The sequence below is a fragment of the Polyodon spathula genome, chromosome 22, assembly GCF_017654505.1.
Source record: "Polyodon spathula isolate WHYD16114869_AA chromosome 22, ASM1765450v1, whole genome shotgun sequence".
Classification (NCBI taxonomy): Eukaryota; Metazoa; Chordata; class Actinopteri; order Acipenseriformes; family Polyodontidae; genus Polyodon; species Polyodon spathula.
In genome coordinates, this window is record NC_054555.1 from 5413492 (window position 1) to 5435137 (window position 21646).

A 21646-nucleotide genomic window follows, 5' to 3' on the forward strand; every position below is an offset into this window, starting at 1 on the left:
CATCCATAGGCACAGCTTGACATACTCATTGATGTCACTGACACTGAACCGGGTTTTATGGGTTTAACTGTGCAGCTGTTCACCCTAATACCTGAGGACGGTGTTGCCACATATAAGCAATGTAATGAAAGGATAGTATTTATTGAAAGTACAGCAGTTATCCGAATCCATCCCACCAACCATAAAGAATTTAGTTGCTAGTTATCCAGATATAAAACACACAATCAGAACAAATTAAAAAAAAAAAAAGGAATACAAACAGTTTTGGGTTTTTTTTTTGTTTTGTTTTTTGTATTGGTTAACCATACTCTGAACAGAATTTTATCATCCAGTAAGGTGTTTTGCAGATGTATTGATAACGGTCTATAAACTAAAAACAAACGTTAGTGAAGCAAAACCTTTATTTAAATGATGGATATTCAAAATAATATGAAACTAGTTTTAATGTAATTGCATAGTATGTGCTGATGTATGTTTCTGTAGACAAGGAGCAGTGACTGGGAAATGAAAGCAAAGCAAGTGCTGTGTACTTTGAGTAGCTTTGACCAAGCAGTCGTTACTTATAATACACATGCATTACAAACTATAAGCCAGTAGAGGGAGGATAAACTGTCTTGATCAACAAGCTGCATGCAGTTATTTGAAATGTGGAACTGCAAAAACAGGCTTCTGTCTCAATATAAATCAATTAAACTGCATGAAAATGTCAGTTTTCATCTAAAGTTACTGTTACCTGATATATTATTAGATTCAAAATTCCTCCAGTGGGGAGCCTATTCCCTGTTAGTTGGAGGTACGGAGTTTATTGATAAAATATACGTGTGGTTTACCAATCTGAAAAAAAGCTACAACAACTGCAAGCTGCTACAAAGTTGTTGCAGATTCTGATTTAGCATTGGCACAGACAGGCATGGCAGAGCGTATTCAAAATCATGCACAACATGGTAATCATGGTATGTGAATAGCGTAACCAAGGAACACTGCAAAAATAATATGCAAATATGTTATGTTAAACTTTAATCGGGTTTGTTATGCTAGACGTGTGACGTGGAACAATGCCAACACAAATGCAGGAACACTGCACTATTTGGAGTTCAATACAATCAATCACTTTTGTGTCGCATTTCAAATTAGGTACTGTTGTTGGAGATGGGAAGGTGAAATTAGATCAGATTTTTTGATGCAAAAATACAAACTTGTCATTTGTGTAGAAAAATTAAGGTTGCACCCTAAAAACACCCAGTACAATAATGCGATGAAAATTATGAAGTTTAAATACATAATTTGGAATGCAGAATGAAGGCTACCTGGTGGAAACAGGTTGCATAACTTCAATTGCTGTTTTATTCCAAAAAAGCTGCCACAGAAATGGTGCAATTGGTAATAATCATGAATGCGTTATCAGGCGAATAGATCTCTCCTACAGGGAAAACATTCTGCTGCAAAAGACAGATCAAAGCCAGTTGGAATTCCAAAGCGCGTCCCCTTTAACTGTTTGCAGGGCTGGTCTTTCACGTGGTAGTGTAATAATCGAATCTCCACCACCAGCTGGGATTGGCTAATAGTTTGGTGGGGTTGGCGGATCCACTGGGCTGCAGTACTCAGCAAGGAGTAACGAAAGATCTCAGATTTTGTTTTGTGGTACATGTATGCAAGAGCAACACAGCCGTAGTCAAATCCAGGGCAGCCGATCGATATCTGGCCTACACAGATGATAGTGTTTGGATGTGGTATCTCTGGAAATCGGGTCTGATCTTTGCAAAACCGCGATTGTACAGTCGACTTTTTATGAAGATCTGAGGAATTTCACAGCCATGCCCCGACGGAGTATACAGCAAGTGCATGTGCAAGATGTGCAGAAGAGGAGGAATCCCAATAAACATTATGTACGTAAAATAGCGTTATTGTTGATTAGCTATACCGCGTGTGCCCTGTTAAACTTAAGTGTTAAAATCTCTTGATTTGTAACATAGTTGTAAATGTAAACAATGGCACAGATTAGTATAAAACACAAACAGAGTAATCAGGTTAAAGGCAAAGACTTGCATAAGAAATTGAAACATTTTCAGTTTGATTGTTTATAAAACAAACTGTTTAAATGAGTTAATGTGTACTGTATTGTATCCACTATAGACATTCCTGCTGCGACCTTGTGAACCAGTAGGTGGCGAGTGTAGCCACCTTGTGTACCAGGCTGTGATTTGGGTCGAATGTTACTTTAAGTAGTGAAATGTTTTGAATCTGAGTATTTTTATTTTTCTATGGCTGATCTACAGCAGCCTTTTTTTGTTTGTTTTGGTTGTGTATGTGTTTTTATTCCGGTGCGTTAAAGCGCAAACTCCCTATGTACTTAAAGACGCATGTGCACGCAAGAAACAAAACGTTTATGAACAGATGTTTTGTTTCCTGCGTTCGATTGTTACTGGATTTATAATGGAAGTTAAAAATACACACACACACACACATACACAAATACCTAGTTACCTCTTGTGTGCGTATTAATTGATACCTGACACATTAAGACAGAAAAAAATCGAACAAAACAGTTCAGAGTAGGAGTAGTCAAAGTGCGCTCCAAGTGGTTCTAAATTGCCGAGTGGTGTTAAAGCAGTAATGCGCGTTTTGGATTTCCAGGAACTTTGTGCTAAATTGGGTCTTGCATTTAGCATTACAATATCATTAATTGGCGTTGCATATATGAATCTGATATGAAGCTCATTTCGCAATTAAAGCTTAGATTTACCTATAAGTTTAAAAAACAAAACAAAACAAACAAAAAAAAAAAACGTTATTGTTGACTTACGCTATACTTGTAGTTTTGTCTAACATTACATAGTATGTCTATAGCGCTGGGCTATTTCATATATAACAGCATGGTGTTGTCTCCAGAACAAGTTTTGACATTTATTCACAGGCATTTTAGTTTTCAATCCAAGCGCTTGGCATTAGATAATATGCAAACCTGCTCTGAGGTTTAAAGCCTCTTAAAAATATACAGATTTAACATAAGGGGTGTTTAAAATATCACTAGACCTACAATACTGGACAGTAAATGGTATACTGGTAGGTTTCTATTGATATCCAGGAAGTCTGACAAGAGCTGCTGATGTAGACATTTAATAAATGGTAGCACCATATGTGGTACATTAATTTTCATTGTCATAAATGTGGAACCAGAACCAGAATCCAGGCATTCCTCCTCTGCAAGAAGCCCAAATGATTTGTTGTTTATAGTGAAATATCTATCACCCTTCTTTCTTTCTCTAAAAACACAGCAACAAAGATAGAATTCTAAAGGAAAGTACTACATTCAATATACTCAAGTATACACCAGCATTACACCCAGTAATATGCCTTACAATATACAGTAATTAAAATCGCAACTGTTATAACAATCCCTTATTTATCAAAGTTTTTGTTTTCTTTGTGATTTTTATTCTGCTGTGTACTAGTCTGGAAAGTTCGACTTTCACTTGAGCGATGAGGTAATACCACACACAGTGAACACTATAGATGCTGCCATCTACCATGATGGCTCTATACAATATTGCTAATACATAAAAAAAATGCTGATTGATACAAAGTTTTTAATGTAAAGTAATCTGTAGCTTGAAAATAAATGGACAGTGATATTAAGCATAGTTGTTTGTAATGTTTTGCAGATGAAAATATAACCTGTTGTCAATATCCAGTAGGCTTGCTCTGCCTGCACAAACGGCTGTGTTGTTTTCATTGCTTATGTAAACAGTACTATATTATTGATTAAACTAGGTCAACTGAAGGTATTGACATTCTTCCCCTAGTTAAATGTCATTATAAAACGACATGGTATAAGATTGTTGCACAAGCCTGAATGGAACTTCATTTTCATATTGTGTTAAAGAATTGGACTCATTTGATTTAAGCAACATTCTTAATTTACAGGTTACTCATAATAAGGATGATTACTGTATAAGATATCGGGAGACTGGGGATATAATATCATATAGCCTATAAAGATAGGGGGCCATTCCTTTAGAAAAACTAGAATACAACATGCAATTTAGTTTGCAACAGGCTGTTATTTAGATATATTTAAAGGACATTGATTGTAGCCTAAGATGACTACTGCATTATAATTATGCATTCCATAACAGTAATATTTAAATCATTTTACTTCTATACACCCACCTGTCTAACAAACATACACTTATCACAAGCTTGTGCAACAGTACAGCGTGTCTTTTGGTTACATATACAGTACACAGTAGGTACAGTGCTGAGACCTGTGCCTGCTAAAACGCCTGTCAGCCATCACATTTAGAACTGGAGGAGGGGGGACGGGGGCTGGGCTGGGCCGGGCCTGCCAGGAATGTTTGTGATAGAAAAGCAATTTTATATTAAATGGCTTTATTCAACTACAGAGTTGCAGACTCAAAAGTACAAAGTATACTTGGATGCTGATGCGACCAGTCTGTACCCTATCAGTATAAACCACAGCTTGTTTACGGTATTTTACAGTGAACCACCCCTGGGTTGTATTAACCACTTATTTTTTAAGAAGAATTCCTGGGATAACCACAGATAGGTTGTTGATGCAATACAAAGGTCAAGGGGGTCCCCCTGATGCTGTAGAATTCCCCAGAACGAGGGTAAGATTGATCACATCATGCCCTTAATCTGGTGTGTGGATATTATAGCTTTAGAACACAATAGAAACATTCTTGTATTGTATACATCTGTTGTATATATATATATATATATATATATATATATATATATATATATATATATATATATATATATATATATATTATTGTTGTTTTTGTTGGAATAATACTGTGCTTAAGTAGCATATACATGTTGTACTCATTTAACAACCAAAAATGGAAATCTGGTAGTTCTAGTGAAATTAATACACATTGTTTGGTGTTTCCACTGTCAGCAGTTTTTTTTTGCCTCTCCTGACCCTCAGACTTTTGGAATGAAGTGTACAGTACATAGTTTTTTTTTTTTTTTTTTTTTTCCTTTAGTGCTCTAGTGTAATTGCCTTTACAGTAGGGGGCTGGCCAGCTCTTCCTGAACTCTTCCCTGTGCAGCCTTGTTCTCCTGGTGCCGGCTCTGGCGTGGAGCAGAGGCTTGGTTGGATGCCAACAGAAGCATGAGCCAGACGCAGCCATTGTTTAATTTCCAACTGCCTTCCTCCTTGTTTAGTAAAAAAAAAAAAAAGTTTGTTGTGCTTGTGTATTTGCCAACTAACCATTATTTTAGAACAAGAACCCTTGGCTTTTATTGCATATTGTTTCTGTTTGTGCTGAAAAGGCTGTAAATTTAACTCTGAGGAAAAGGTAATGCATTTTTATTCTTAGCCTGGTATTATGTTGTTTTTTTTTTTCTGGCACAAAGTTTTGATGCATGGATAAAAAGATCCCATGCTTTTGAATCAGGATTTTATTAAAACTTTTTCAAAGGTAGTAGACTTTTTTTTCTATGTTTCTGAATTCTAGTACTATCACCTGATACCTAATGACCAAGTTACAAACGAACCAATGTACAGCACAAGGAGATTGCTCAGACGTATAGTCGTACTGTGAATATTGTACCACTGTATGTAAAAATTAACAATTTCCAAATTTAAATTCAGACCATCTAACCAAACTGGCTGAACTATTAAACGACTGTAATTTTTCATCTGTCTAGTTCTCTTCAGGGTGCTAAGAACACTTTAGCAGAAGTATAGGCTTCTAGTATTGGATCTGCTCTTCATTTTAAAGTATACTTGTAACAAAATGTTCCCAAATTGATTGCCTTGTACTGGACCACATGACATCACAGATGTGGGCTGTTGAGGAAATCTCGTCAGTTTGGAAGACTAACCTCGCAGCTGTCTTTGATTCAGAATATAATCTGCATTGGAAAAAATAAAGCTACACCTCAGCAGCATTACTTTTTCATTTAGCCAAGTCTATCAACTGTTGTGCCAGTACTTGCATCAAGTCGTCAAACAGTGTTTGGATAGTAAAAGAACTGAACCGTATTATTTTGATTGTCTGATCACAGGTTCTGTTGATCCGAAATAAAGTTGCAACTGCGGACAATGAGTATTTATATTGCTACTAGCTAGGCAGTTTAAGCTGATATTTTAAAGTCAGTTTTTCTACACTTCTTTCCATTCACTTCACTTGTCCACCATCATTGTTCCGTTTTAACATGTCTAACGTATCTCCACTCTCTGAAGGTGCATCCCTTTCCCATCCCGTACCTGTATCTCCTCCATGCATTATTTGCTTGAGTTAATTTATCAGTAGCACGGAGGACCAACGTGGAGGAGATGGCGTTGTTCCTTCATAAAAACTATAAGAAAACTCATTGGACGTGATAGGAGTTGGATTAAGAGCAAAAGTGGTTTACATTTTTCTTTTGTATAATGGAAAAAAACAAAGTATAGTACTTCTGGTATGATATTTGCTAATGCCATTTTCAGGTTTTAGCATTGTACAAAGGAAACATTGTCACCGGGTCAAGAAAACCTCATTCTGAACGTAATTATATTCACCACTTCTTCCTGGGGAAGTATATGATGTATATTTCCGCTTCATGCTACCTGGTATTATTTTCCTAGTATGGCGATGCTCTCAAAACCAAGCTGGAAATGACCAAACAGACTTGAATCAAACCTCATACAAGTGGTGTGGAAATGAGCCCGTGTGGACTAAAAATAACCCTACGTCAACGGATTTGAACTTGACCACACGTCCTTTCAGTCACTAGTCAGCCCCACAGTGACGTCTTTGTTGTAATGACTTCATCCTTTATAACAAAAAAACCCCCCCTGTAGTTCATGGATTCCCTTTATCCTTCCCTTTATAAAATCTCTGTTTAATAATGACTTTCCTTTAGAGTTCTGACAGAAATAATTCAAATTGGCTGGACAGCTTTAATAACCAGTTCTGTTATGCATATAAAATATTGCTTGGTAAGCAACATTTAGGAGGAGTGTTGCTTCTGCCGGGACGTACGTAGGGTTAGCACCTCAGAGGTACCATAAAACCAGGACATCTGAAGAGCAGGACCATTGTTAAAAGCTTTAACTCTCTTAATAGTATATCCAGAAAATACTGTCTGTCTATTGCAGTAATATTATCTTGATTTATTAACTTGTGCGCCACTTGCGAGACTGGCAATGCAGTGTTGCTGTAGTAATCTTATCAACATGATGTGGAAGCATAAGATTAAAAATGGGATAAGATCAAATCCATGATCTTTTAGCGTCCCGGGAAGGCATATTGAAATCCCGGGACACCTTTCTCAAAACCAGGACGATCTAGGGAAACAGGGATAGGTGACAACCCTGGACATAAAACGGACAGTCTTTGAGCTGGATGACATTCTTTTACTATCCTCAGTATCCCTCTGTTTCTCCCCTCTCAGCCTGAGAGTAAAATCTTGTTCAACAACATTTTTGGTTGCACCTTCATGTTTAGACAGGTTTTCAATAGTCGTTTTAGATAGTGACATTGCCCACTTTATGCTCTTTGCATAGCAGTATGGAAACCCATTTTTCTTAGGGAGTAGGCCATGAAATTGCATACAACCTTTTCCTTTCCAGTAGAGTCAAGTATGTGTCAAAAGGAATTACAAGCTACTACATTTTCTTTGAGAAATAGCAAATGTAGGCCACATTTCAATTACTTAGTAGATGAGTTTAAAATGTCTTTGGAATGGATAGTACAGGAAATGGTCTTTACTTTTTTGGCTGGTTTTGAGAAAGTGTGGTGAGATGGATATGTTAGAATTGGTTCTGTTGAAAGGAACGAACAAAGCTTCAAATAAGCTTGCATTTCTTAGTGTAACACTTGGTATTGGGTAATATATACTTGCACTAGGATGCAGTTACAGTAAAATGTCACTGTTGTCCTTTTATACAGTAGTATTACAGTGTGTAGTCTAGTGTAAGATGATAGCACATCCCTATGTTCAGTCCATGTCCAGTTTGATTTCAGGCAGACTCTTCCAACCCAAAACCATGGGGTCTGTTTAGCAAGGTTATGAAAATCAAGCCTCTCGAAATGCGTGATCCACCACAGTTTAGATCAATTGATTTGACATCCTTCCATCTGTGCTCTTACATATTGAAGCTGAACATTCCGGGTGTATGTAGTTGAACCCTCCATTGATTAATCTCTGTGGACCAGATTGTAACAAGCTAGGAATCTGCATTGCTTATAAACTAAACAATTACAATTTTTTTTCTGCAGGTATATATCATCCAGGTTTCCTGGTCTGATGGATCTACAGAGAACATATACAGGCGTTACAGCAAGTTCTTCGATCTGCAGGTAAGGGTACCAGCATTTATTTTTCTATTTATTTCATTGAGTATTGATATCAAAAACAGTACAATATAATAAAGTGGTACAGTAAACACAGTCTTTACTACACCCACAATATACAAACACGGTCATCAGTCAGAAGTGAGTGCTGACAAAAACAAACAAAACACTCACCATTCACAATATGGTACTCCTTCCGGTTAGACAGATTACTTTGCACACAAAAACTTTTAAACAAAACCATCACTTGGATTCACAATATGGTACTCCTTCCGGTTAACGTTAAACATGTCGAAGGAACAGATCACTTTGCTATGTCCCCTTTTATCCTGTCAATCATGACCCTTGGTTAACCACTCCTCCAATCCGCCACATTGTTTACCTTCTGGGTCGTGGTGCAAATACAATTTATCGTGAAACAAAGTGCAGTGTTGTCCGGGTTTTGTGCTGGCCTGTAGCGACAGCTCCGGATCGTGTTAGCTGTCTAAATAACAGAACATGGAACTTATTGACACAATCTAGACTTGCTCTGTAGACAAAAACAAACAAAACACTCATGTGGCATTTGGATACAATAGTTGTTTTGTACTGCCACTCCCCCACAGGTGAGAAAAGACTTGGTGTCAGTTTAACATGTTTTAAAGAAGGATCCTTACAGATCATCTTTGCTATGTCCCCTTATAATATAAAAAGCACCTGAAGTCAATCAAGTGCCCCTTGGTTAAGCCAAGGGCATCTTGCCTGAAAAACAATTCTCCACTGAAAAATATAATTTGCCGTGGCTCAACACACATTGTTCAGGGAGCCTTCTGGGTGGAGAAGAGATGATTTAGAGTGTACTGTGTGAAGGTGTGTGGGGGGTGGGGAAGCTACCATCTCTGTAAACTATTTTAGGGATATTGCAACATTTTGCTCCCAAAAAATAAACTAAAGCCACATGCTTTTCATATACATAGGGTCAGTGATTAAAATTATTATTATTTTTATCCAGGATAAAAACCCTGGGAATTAATTCATTTCAAAGGGCCATCTAGTCCAGGGCACTCTGTTCCCTTTACACTGTCTCTGACACAATGCTTCAATAAAACTTAACCTCTAAGCCATCACTGATAGCTTCAAATGTTAGACTTGGTGTTTTGTGAAGTAAAATAAATGTAGGTTTACAGAATGCATGGAACTTATTGACACAATCTATCTGCCTCAACTTGCTCTGTAGAGTAATGATTAGTATTCCTGAACAAAATAAATGCTGATGTGGCATTTGGATACATTTCATAGTTGTTTTGTACTGCCACTCCCCCACAGGACAATGAGAAAAGACTTGGTGTCAGTTTAATTAATGTTTTAAAGAAGTAGATCCTTATTCAATATAACATCATTATTAAATTAGACTTTTTTTTTCACTGACATGAAATATATGAAAATATAATCAGATTAAAAAGCACCTGAAGATCTCTTTCTTGATCAAGTGCCCAAGACTGTAAAATGTTCAAGCCAAGGGCATCTTGCCTGAAAAACAATTCTCCACTGAAAAATATAATTTGCCGTGGCTCAACACACAGGTTTGTTTAGCAACTGCACCGCAATTACATCTGTCTGCATTTTTTTTGTTCAGAGGGCAGGTCGTGATTTCTGATTCATTTTCATTATCAAAAACACAAAACAAAGCTGAGACATTTTTCATATGGTACAAATTACTCCATGCCGTGCTGCCTGCCAGCGATACAATCACTATGTAAACTGATTTCTATACATGTGTCAAAGTGTGGGTATTGTATGTGTAAATGAGGTAATTGCAGAAACAGAAACAACTTTTTTCTTAACATGTGATGTAGTGCAAGATCTCCTGTTGAAATGGATAATCTACAAAGCATCAGATATGGTGTGGCAGTACTAGCAACCAACTGTTTTTGATTTCAGTGAAGACTCTCTGTGCTTCCTGCAGGATTGCCTTGCCCACATGGGCTTGATTAAAAACATAGCTTGCCACGTCCAGCAAAGGAAAATACATAATTGCTCTGCTCAAGCCAGGCATGCTTGCAGTCGGACCGCAGAGACCAAAAATCAGTCTTGGTCTTCAAGGCAGATTGCAGATGAGTTTTTACTAAACCCACTGACTGAGGGTGGAGCTGTATACAGCAATCGATAACCCCAGCTATAAATCAGACCCTGACCTTTAATAGCACTATCCCATAGCTGTCCTCAATCGAACAACAACTCTTCTTTTAGGAGTGATGCGTGAAGGGGAGAGCAGCTCTCATTGCAAAAGTTGGCCAACATTTGAATCACTGTAGTTGATTTTCAGTGTATAGAAATGCCAGAGTTTAACAGTCAGGCAAACATTATTATATAGCGTTCACTGAACATCACTGTATGTTTATCCATTATGTTTTCTGTATCAAATTTAAAAAAAAAATAAAAAATACTATCAGTTGAAAGCTAGGTGGGTGGAACGTGTGTGTGTGTGTGTGTGTGTGTGTGTGTGTATATATATATATATATATATATATATATATATATATATATATATATATATATATATATATATATATATATATATATATATATATAGCCGAGGGCTAAAATGCAAAAGCATGCTATCATCATACTTAGATACTATTACACATTCCTGAGCGGTGAGGAATAATAGTTCTAGTGGTAAGTAATCTTCCACCTCTGGTGGAAAAACAGCAAATAAAACTTTGCTTATATCAAAATAATAACACCGTTAACAAGACAATTGCCCCAAGTTTTTAGTTTCGACATTTAATATTTGTAAAGGAATTATCTCACTGTTGCTGTAAAATAAATGCTTGGGTGCCTCAAATGTATGTGTTTAAGAACAAATATGGATTTGATGTAGATTTTTCTTCTGTTCACTCACTTTTCATTTAGTTAATTGATAAATATAAACTATTAACATGTCTGTTTTTGAAAACATTCTTACTTTACAGCATTTTTTCACACATGCCTAAAACTTTTTCACAGTACTGTATACATGGGATAAATGCAACTAAAATATTTGATTTAAGACACTGTTCCAATTTTGTTTTGCGTGTAACATGATGCTAATGTGCAACCAATTGTAGCGTGCAAAGTAAATAGATTTAACAATGCATTTACTGAACAGCATTTAGTTTAAATTGATATATTTAAAGTAATGCAAATACTGAGGTGCATTTTTTTTTTTTTTTTTTGCATTTAACAGCTGTTACATATTTTCTATGCTGTGTAATTTCTCAAATACAGCAATGGAAAGAATATTATTTTGTCAATGTGTATTTTGTCAATTTTTTGTAGGGCTTGTCTCTTTACAATGTGTTTAGGGTTTGATTCTCATGTGTAGGACCAAGTGCAATATTTAAAGTCTGGAAACAATTAGATGCTTGTGTCATAATTTAGAAAATGCTGAACTGATAAAATCTGTCTATACATATATAAAAAAAAGAACACTAAATCAAGGGGCGGGAGTAATAAATCAATGGGCAGGAGCAAGGGCTGTGTGGTGAAAGATCCTCCAGGTTTAGAACGAGAGGAGAGTGCTTAGTAATCAGGGTCTCCCCTTGGCTCATGGAGAGAATAGCAGAAGCATCAAAAAGATAAAGAGAAGTCCAGATGTCTCCCCAGGCTTATTGAGAATCACCTTTGCTAAAGATGGTGGGCGGAGCCAGATCTTCAAGGCTGGGTAGTGGGGGAGGGGGAGACTGAAATGCTGGAAGGAGAAAGATGGAAACATGCAAGGCTCTCTGAGAGCTGCCTTGGTGGAGTAGAGGCTGGTGTGACTGGGCTCCGGGGCTGGGGAACAGACGTGCTTCCCAGAGTGGGAGACTAGCACAGATGGAAAGAGAGTGAGCGCTGTAAAGGAAACGAGAAAAGGGTTTATGAAGTTTTGGCTGGAGGTTTCCCTCTGGCTCGCAGAGGAAGAAGCCGGTGTGACCAGGCCTTCGAGTATGGGAAGTGAGTTTCACTTGCCCCCAGAGGGAGGCTGAGGAAGGGATGGAGGAAATGAAAAACGAGACAGGAAATAGTCAGGAACTAGCAGTTAAATAGGATCTCACGGATAGTTTGCCAGTTTTGTTGTTGAAAACTGCTATTTAGAGAAAAATAACTGTGCTTAAAGACCTCATTGCATTAGTCATTTAAGGTAAAGTTTGATGAAACTATTTCGGCAACTCTTAGTTGTCTACACCTGTTTTTCTCAATGGTTTAGCATGTCTTCTAGTATGTGTTGCTTCCTTACCACTGTTTTAATTCTGGAACCTTTATTCAGTGTTTATGTTCTTTCTTATATTAATTGATGCCTTTCAGATGTTGCAGTATAGCTACTTCCAGGATGGGATGTTTGCAATTGTTTAAGTAATGCTTGATTTACCCAGTTGCTAGCCTGAGATCCAGATGCTATGACATTCATTATTACTGTAGATCCATTTTCCCATTTAAAAAAAAAAAAAAAGTCGTCCAGAGAGATGTAAAGTTTCCATTGTCCGCTGCTTCAAATTCACATTAGTCATATTAATAGCAAAGTGATCAGTGTGGATTATCAGGAATTGATGAATTTTGATGGAGAGTGCATATAGAATATAGACAATATTCCATAAGTTAGCAGGTGGAAGAAGTTGGGCATTGGTCCACACTGTTCTTCCCAATCTTCAGTTTGGTCTGCCAGTACCTTTTGCCTTTGTTTATGACTCTTGGAAGAAATTTCCATGCGTAATTTTGGACTGATGATGCCATATGTATAAAACGACATACTTGTTTCACAGCTGAATTTTATTTTAGTATTATTTTGATCAGCAATTTGAAGACCGTGTGCTGTACCAGCATATTGTTCCCATCTGCAGTGCACTGGCACACAGGTTGTAATAGAATAGCGAATTGATATTAATAGATTTAACAGTATCTTTGGTTCTAGGCCATGCCAGTTCTGCTGTTCCTGCTGCACCTAAAACAGTATGTCGAGATCAGACACAAAACAGATTACCAGAACATTATTATTAAAACACAGCATACAAAACGGATGTTAAATGTTGTTTTATTATATTAAAAAATGTGTGGATAAAGCCAAGTCAACACTTTTTGCAAAACTATACACCAGAGTAGTTTTTATTCGTCAAGCTAGGAAAGAACAAAACCCTGGTTTAAATTACTTTCAGTTTTGAGCGTATTTTTTTCCTGTGTTCAGTCTCCAAGCTTTTGAGAGGTTACTGTGCTTCATTCTTTTAAGTCTTCTTGGTTTTTCAGAAATGCCACAGCAATTTGCAGTAACTCATCAGGACCCAGTTCCATTGGGTAATTGGGTGAATGACATTCGGCTTTTCATTTTTACAAATGCTTTCTCAGGCACACTTGAAGTTGAGATTTATCTTTTTAGGCCCTATGTGAGTTGTTACAAAAAATATTGTGATTTGGTTTTACCTTGCAATTTCTGAGATTATTTTAATGCAAGGCTACTCTATTTTCAATTTGCTCTTATTTTGTCTGTCTGACTTTGCAGTCTCTCACTTGTTGTGGGTATGTTTTTAAACAGTTTTTTTTTTTTTTAAACCTGACATTTTGTTTAAATGAAGAATAAATACCAGACAGTTCTGAGGTTTTTATGGGGAAGAAATCACCTTGTTATCTCTCTCATATTCTATTAAAGAGGGCTCATTGTCTGGCTCCCTGGACACATTCAATAATTACCACTCCTTTACAGTAAGTGCCCTTGATTCTAATGCAAAAGGCCCTTGTTCTCACTGCTGCTTCACCAGACAGTGCCTCAGGATATGTAGGAGACGCTCCATTAGCAAATCCCAGCAAAGCTTTACACCGCTCCAGGCTTTCATTAGAGAGAAAAAATTAAAGAAATACTAATTAGGTTTTAAAGCATACAAAAATAAGACATGGTCGAACAGTTACAGGATTGTCTATTGGACCGTTGGACACCCGTTTTATAATGTAATTCTTTCACAGAAATGGAATCTGTTGCATTGGAATGGCAATGAAATGGCAATTTTGGAATTCATTCTAGCGCTTTGTATACAGTGAATAAATATTCTCATGTCCCCTTAGGGTCATTCCTGTTCACAGTCTGGCTGGGATGGTTGTCTGCAAAAATGTACTGCTGTCTCGTTTAGAATAAAACCAAATGCTTAATGTGTTTAATAGCCATAGTCTTTTTAAAATCGAGAATATTTGAAAGAGATATTTGAAAGAGCTCTTCTAACTGCTGACACTTTGGGGTGCATGCTGTAGAGTAAAGGGGACTTTCAAGAAGGGATTTGAAAATCTGTGTGCAAAATAAATAAATACATGTTGCAAATAGTAAAGGCATTTAATCATAAGGGTTACTCCCAACATCCCTTTTTGTAATGTTTTTATTTTTTCATAATGAGATCAAGGAACTAGTATTTAAGGCCCCATGTCTGGACCTTTTTTGTTATATACTTTTTTTAAATGTCACACTACCTTTAATATATTTGTTAAATGTCATGAAAGCCCATAGTCAGCAATTGTTTTACCACTGTTAAAGTTTGCTATTTTAAGTAAACAGTTGTGCCTGTTTTAGAACCCTGTTTAAATATTCCGTTCAGGATGAGAAACAGAAGCTTCCCTCTTTCCTTCCTGTGTGCTGTAAACATTCCAGTTGCATGGTGTCACTCTGAAGCTAGCGCATGTCATCAATGAGAGCGTCGTTATAGATCATGATCTCAGGTCAACTAACCTTAGCGATTTCTTTTAGACGAAAAATCGTTGCCATTATGAATGGGTTTAGTCTGGAGAAGGTGAGTTTGATGTCTTGTTTATTAGATCAAGTTTGTGGCCAATTAGTCAGCGACTGTTAAAGGCAGTTGTCCAGTTACAGCAAACTACAGAAAACCCTACCTCTAAATAATGAACTACAATAAGAGGTAGAAGGATTGTATTCCTGGTTTGGTCAACTACAATGAGTAGTGCGATTTAGCAGTAACTTCTTTTTTGTGTTTCAGTATGTGAGAAGGGCAGGGGTGGATATAAGAAATGCAAGCGAGTGTCTCTCCTCTCCTTAACTGTAATAAACTGAAACATGACCTCTAACTGTAAAGGTATTATGTCTGCACAAACTGAACTGTCTGTCTTGCCTATTCTATACATGTTATATACACGATAGACGATTACAAAGAAGTCTTCCAGCTGGTGTAAGGTGTTTAAGAGTGCTCCTTAGTTGAAACAAAACATGCAGACCACCAGATCAATTGAATTTCTTCCCACTTACTGGACAAACTAAAAATGTAAAAAAGAATCCTGGCTGATTTAAACGTCCAACACTGCATTGTTTTAAACAGTTTATATTTGATAGCCAAAGTAAATGTAATAAAATTTGTCCAATATAACCTACTGTATGATCAGACTAAAATCTATTCCTATCTCTATCTGATTGTGTTGTGTGTGTGTGTGTGTGTGTGTGTGTGTGTGTGTGTGTGTGTGTATATATTTATATATCTTGCATATACAGGCAGATTAAGCAGCAAACCTTCTTGCCTCATATATCATACATCATTAATAATGCTGTTTACAGTCTCCAAGATAAAATCACTTCCGACCCCTACAGAATGCAGGGCTGTGGTCTCAGCCTAAATGTGTGGCGTGTTTCCAGATCTGAATCTGACACAGCTGGGGAAATCACATGCATGCACTTCCTCCCACACTCTGAACTCCTGGTCTCTTGGTTGCACATTGTTGTTTGAGAATGACCAGATGTAAAGCCAGCCATAGATGCATGCATCACTGGATAGGATTATTGCAAAGCTGGAGAAATGCACCTCCCTTTTTATCAAGCACGGCAAGAAGGCTAAGACATAGAAATGTCATGGTAATCTTTGAGTGATCTCTGTGTAGTTCAGTAACAGGTCACTCTATACAAGCCCTGAAACATTTTCTTTTGACTGAGTTTAAGATTGGTTTTCATTTAACAGCATACAACATCGTTTTTGGTTTTGTTTTCTGATAAGAAACAATAGATTATTTATTGTCAACCATCAACAGAATAAAAACGATTTAGTTGTGTTTTGTTCGTTTTTGCAGTCTTTGACTCCTTACTCAACACAATGTTATGCCTGTCCTTTTCCCTTTTGTGCACCAAAACTCCAGCTTAGTAGTCCACCAAAACAGGGTTCCAGTCTTTATTAAAATAATAATAACTGAAGCACATCGCTTAAGATTGCATAATGGAGTAGACCACCCATAAACCAAATGTAATAATTGTTGATGATTTGTCCAACTGACTTGCTGCTAGCTGGCGTTACTGACTTTCGTACTGGTGTATGTAACAGATATCGGTGTGCATCAGGGAGGCCTATGAAAAATGAGGAAGGGAGTCATCACGTTTTTAAAAGCTGACGTGGGTCATCACATTTTTAAATGATATTCAATAATAATAGTAATCATTTTTATAAAGTGATTGCTTTCAAAATAAAATTGTCCTGGGGGTGTGGGGGGGTTAACAAAACAGGCACTGCCAATGTTTTAAGCATAAACAATAGGTATCAGTCTGTTCTGTGAATCCTGGGGTCAGATTATGGGTGAAATATTTTCATTGTGTCATCATGTAGGGTGAGCTTTGTTTTTGCTTGTGCAGTTTGTTGTAGCATAGCATTGTTGAGCAGCTGACCAGCGTATGAAATGAGTCTGAGAGCTTCCCTTGAGTCTGTTAATAAGAAACAACTGCAAAGGTTGTAGAAGGTTGTTACATTATTTGCCTTGGAACATCCTTGAGCTTTAGGCTTTTAGGCTCTAAAACATTATAATAGTGTGCTGTTGTTTCTGGAAGTGTTGTAGATTGTAGTGGATGTAATCAAATGCAAAGAGCAAGATTCACATAATAAAAAGTGCCAGAAGCAAGCACTGAGAAAAAAAAAACAAAACAGATGGTCTCTTAGTTTGCCATAGAAACCAATACCTGCAGTGTTTTAGCTCTTGCTTGTAACGTGTCCTGCATATTTTATGAGTCCAAGATATTAGAAAAGTACATATGAGAAATGCAGATAGGTTTCATATATTTTTTCTGATGTTCAGTTTGTCAAAATAATTGACTTAACAGGGATCTGTCGACGCTCATGTAGCAAGTCGCTTGGTTATTTTGTTATTTTTATTAATCATGGATGATTGATGTTCAAGTGCCATTTAAGACTATTTTCTCCTTTTAATATGTAAACTGCGATGTGGACGGCTACTGTCCAAAGAACCATTTTATGTGCTTTGGTGGGAAAAAACAAAAACTTACCTCGGAATGCTCGGCAACCAAACAGATGGTTATTAAATATACACCATGTCAGCTAAAGCAAGCTGCCTTTGATTTAATATGTAAGGAAAATGCACACAGTGTGGATTTCAAATCAAAACTCCTGGAACCATCAGGGCAGATATTACATCAGCTTAGTCCTTCCGTTCTGCACAAATATGTCAGAGATACGCAATGCATTTTAAACCCATTTTAAAGAACCACATTTCAGTACACTACATATTCTTATAAATAATCATTTGCACATATGCAAGCCTCTACTACTTGGTTAGAGCATGTTTAATTACAGTTTGCCTCACAAGCAATGGTGTTTCTTCATGTGCTTTCAGTGTGTAATGCTGTTTTAATGTTATTCTTTTTAGATGGAGCTTCTGGATAAGTTCCCTGTGGAAGGAGGCCAGAAGGACCCAAAGCAAAGGATTATTCCCTTTCTCCCAGGTAACCCCCCCGCGCCCCCCCATTTTATTGTTTAAAAACAAAAGCAGCATATAAACAGATAGCTGTGCACCACTTATATATATATATATATATATATATATATATATATATATATATATATATATATATATATATATATATATATATATATGTATGTATGTATGTATGTGTGTATGTATATACACACACACACGATGATTGATGTTGCTGGGGCATGACCAGGGCAACCAGAACTAACAACATTGTATGAAACTAATATGCCTTGCATTCACCTATCAGAGATTTCTTAGAATGCCCTTATGCCCTACGTTTTTGTAGCCTTCTGTAAACCAACCTAGCGAAGGCTCACGTCCTCTTGACGGTTCAGTTTTCTCTATAATGAGTGTCTGGCAGTCTTTATTTTGGAAGATTAGGGTTTCATGTAACTTTGAGTCATCCAATGCGACTTTTTAAAAAGTTTTGGATATGTGGCAGAATACTTATTTGCCCCTGTACCTTAGGTCAGTAGGACAATGTAATTATGCTTATTGGTACATGTTACCCACTGTCAAGCCCAGAGCCTGCACTAACAAAGTGGAAATATTCAATAAATGTGTTCCTAAAACCATTTTTATTTGAGAGAGCTGTAAAAAGTGTAAGACCATGTTGTTTTTTCATAGCCGCATCTGACCCCCCTCTCCCTGGTTAGACGTGGTGTTTCTATATAAATCAGAATTCCCAGTTTTGTGAAAGTCTGGAGTTAATCAGAAAATGTAGAGGGCAGGAGAACGGGAGACTCTGCTCCAGATCTCAGCTGTATTTATTTAACATATTCTTTATTCGAGGGGAGAACCACATTGACTTTTTTTTCCATATGATCTGGTTTTGAATTATTTTTATTTGATTTGTTTAAAAAAAAAAAGTTTTATCAGACCATATTTTGTTTTTCTTTTACATTAAATATTAAATGAGAAATATTTTGTTTCTGCATTTTAACTTTTTCAATACTTTCTGGGTCAAAATAAAGTTGCAAGACTGGGCCCCATTTGAGTGCTTATGCGCTATACTGTGTTTTGAAGCAATGCAAAGTACAAGAAGTACAAAGCTCTTAACTGCAGTTATCTTTTTGATTTAAATAATGGAATATAATCAAATACTGCACTTCACACTGTACAGCCCTATGCTCAAGTGAATCCTAATTTTCCTATCGTATTATATTTTTATTGCATTGTTTTGCCAGCAATCACAATCACCGCCCTAGTAAAAGTCTCTGGCAGATACTAGTATTCTGTATGTCATGTTCCAAATGCAAGATTGTCAAGACTCTGTATCCACCTATTACAGTTAAAACCCGTTTAACCCCATGTTTACTTGAAAACTATATGCTATATTGATGACTTCAAGGCAATTAACCATTCAGTATGTAGTAACTTGGCTACCTTTTCATTGATTGTATTGTCACTGTAGTACATTTCATATAATGTTTCAGATCTGTCTGGCCACCTAGTATTTTGTAATTATAATTAAAGTTAATACCTCCTTGTGTAGTTTGGGTAAGAGGGTTTGTTTTTTATTCTGCTTTAGAATTGTTCTTTATGTTAGCTTTAATATAGATTTCCTTAGAGCAAGTGGAATTCAGAACTGCAGCAGACGTGTAACAGATGCTGCTGCCCAGTCACTTTTCTTTTGCAACAGTGATTGCTGAGACCTAGTCCGCTGCCAGGACTCTCTCTGTTCAATGCCTTGGGCAGATCAGAACCAGGTCCCAGGGTTGAAAGCCTGCCCACTACATCACCCGGGACTATATGTTCCCAGCAGGGCCTTGTGTCAGTTAATTAGCATTCTCTCTTGAAACCGGTGAATGTGTAAAGGTTTATGCTCCTTGGCAGACTTTCTAAACAGACTGTGTGAATGGTTAATATGACTTTTCTGGGGGTTTGTTTATTTTAATTACTATAGATCATTTACTGTTGAGATTCTGGTCTGTTTTTGTTTTGTGTTTCTGATACTTCAATTTCATCAAATCAGTAAAAATACGTTTTAATAACACAACAATAAAAATACTTCAGACAGTTCTAAATGTTTTATATGTCTCAAGTTATATTGATGTTTGGGTTCTACATCTGCTATCCGCATGCTTTCATTATGATTAAAGATCTATTAGAGTCTGTTTTAAACCAAAAGCCTATGAACGGGGTATACACTTTACACTAGTACTGCTCCTATTGAAACACCAGTGAGTTCAAAAAAGGAAAAGCACATTTTGAGAAATCTCCATTGCCAGCTCTATTAAAAGCTATAGCCACAGCTGTTTATTATCTCTGTCCTTATAGCTGCATTTAATTTTGCTCAACTCAGTATCACATTCCAGTTTTTACCAATCTTCCTATTGAAAATTGTGTATGTCTGGAGTAGAGGAGTGTCCTTCCAAGTCTGGCTAGTCTAACCATTTGTCTTCATGGAGGAATGTTATTACATCTTTAAACTCTGTAAGACAGCAGTTTAACCTCCCTGCTAAGCTAACAGGCAAGCTTGGAGCAATTTTAAATTTCCTCTTTTAAATGTAATGGTGCTGTGATATGTAGCTGTAAATGTAGTTAATTCAAATGGAATGACTTGGGTTTAAGTTACACTGTTTCTTTTAAATGACTAAGCAGGGGTATATTCTAGTTTGATGCTTAACCTCAGTCCAGACAGAAATCTTCAAGAAGAGATTGGAATGTGTGGAAATTGCTCTGCTATGCTCTCCTGACACAATAAACTACCCCACATTGTGTGCTCTTACCTATTTCTGCTTGTCTGATATGTCATGAGTATGATTGCAATGCCAAAATCAGTCAGAACAATATCTAAATAAGTTATAGGTTTCTTGCAGTCATGGTAATATATGCATCTTTAATACATTGTTCAATAACTTTTCTACCTTTTTAAAAGCATTCAGTTGCTGGTCCAGATGCTTAAATGTTTGTTTGTGTGCAGAAGTGAAAAACTACTTGGGGGTCTCTTTGATTTCAGTCCAGTGTTTTCATTATCCCTGTAATTGCTGCCTGACAGGTTTATACCATAGTACTGCTCAGTTTGATGAGAGACCATAAAATAATGACTCAGCAGCCAGTCAGCAGTTTAACCAAGAAACTCTAATTATAAACCGTTTCCATATTTCCTCTTTCTGACCCTTGTTAAGTCTTCTAGTCTATTTTGTTCAAGCATTCTTTGGCCAACTTTGTAAACAGTTAGCTGAATTAAAATACAGATATATATGTTTTATATATATATATATATATATATATATATATATATATATATATATATATATATATATATATATATATATATATATATATATATGTTATCGTTAGCGTGTGCCCAGCTGGTCACCATACTGTATTGAGGCTTTAAGTAACTCAATCTACCTTGGGAACTGAGCAAGACGTGGAGGTGGGAGAGGTTGGCTCTGTGGCCCAAATCCCAATTTAAACTCTAAAAACTGCTTTGGATTTGGCATTGGTTGAAAGAACATTAAGTCATTTCAGTTCACCACATGGTGGTCTTGTTAATTAATCCTCCTGAAAGACTTGCGGTTAATTAAAAAAATTGGGAATATTCCCAAACTTTTTTACCCAAGACCCACCTGTTCAGCTGCATTAGCCACTGTGGC

General features: G+C 36.7%; 1 protein-coding gene across 2 annotated transcripts in view; it reads left to right on the plus strand.

Annotated features, from left to right (window-relative positions):
- The first annotated feature begins 1574 nt into the window (after window positions 1-1574).
- The window catches only part of LOC121297178 (SH3 and PX domain-containing protein 2B-like), a 43700-nt gene continuing 23628 nt past the window's right edge, over window positions 1575-21646 (plus strand). For both annotated transcript variants that reach the window (XM_041223283.1, XM_041223284.1), the window contains exons 1-3: window positions 1575-1886; window positions 8238-8318; window positions 17934-18009. In XM_041223283.1, coding sequence (XP_041079217.1) covers window positions 1815-1886; window positions 8238-8318; window positions 17934-18009 — 229 coding nt within the window. In that variant the 5' untranslated portion in view covers window positions 1575-1814. The remainder of the gene's footprint in view (window positions 1887-8237; window positions 8319-17933; window positions 18010-21646) is intronic.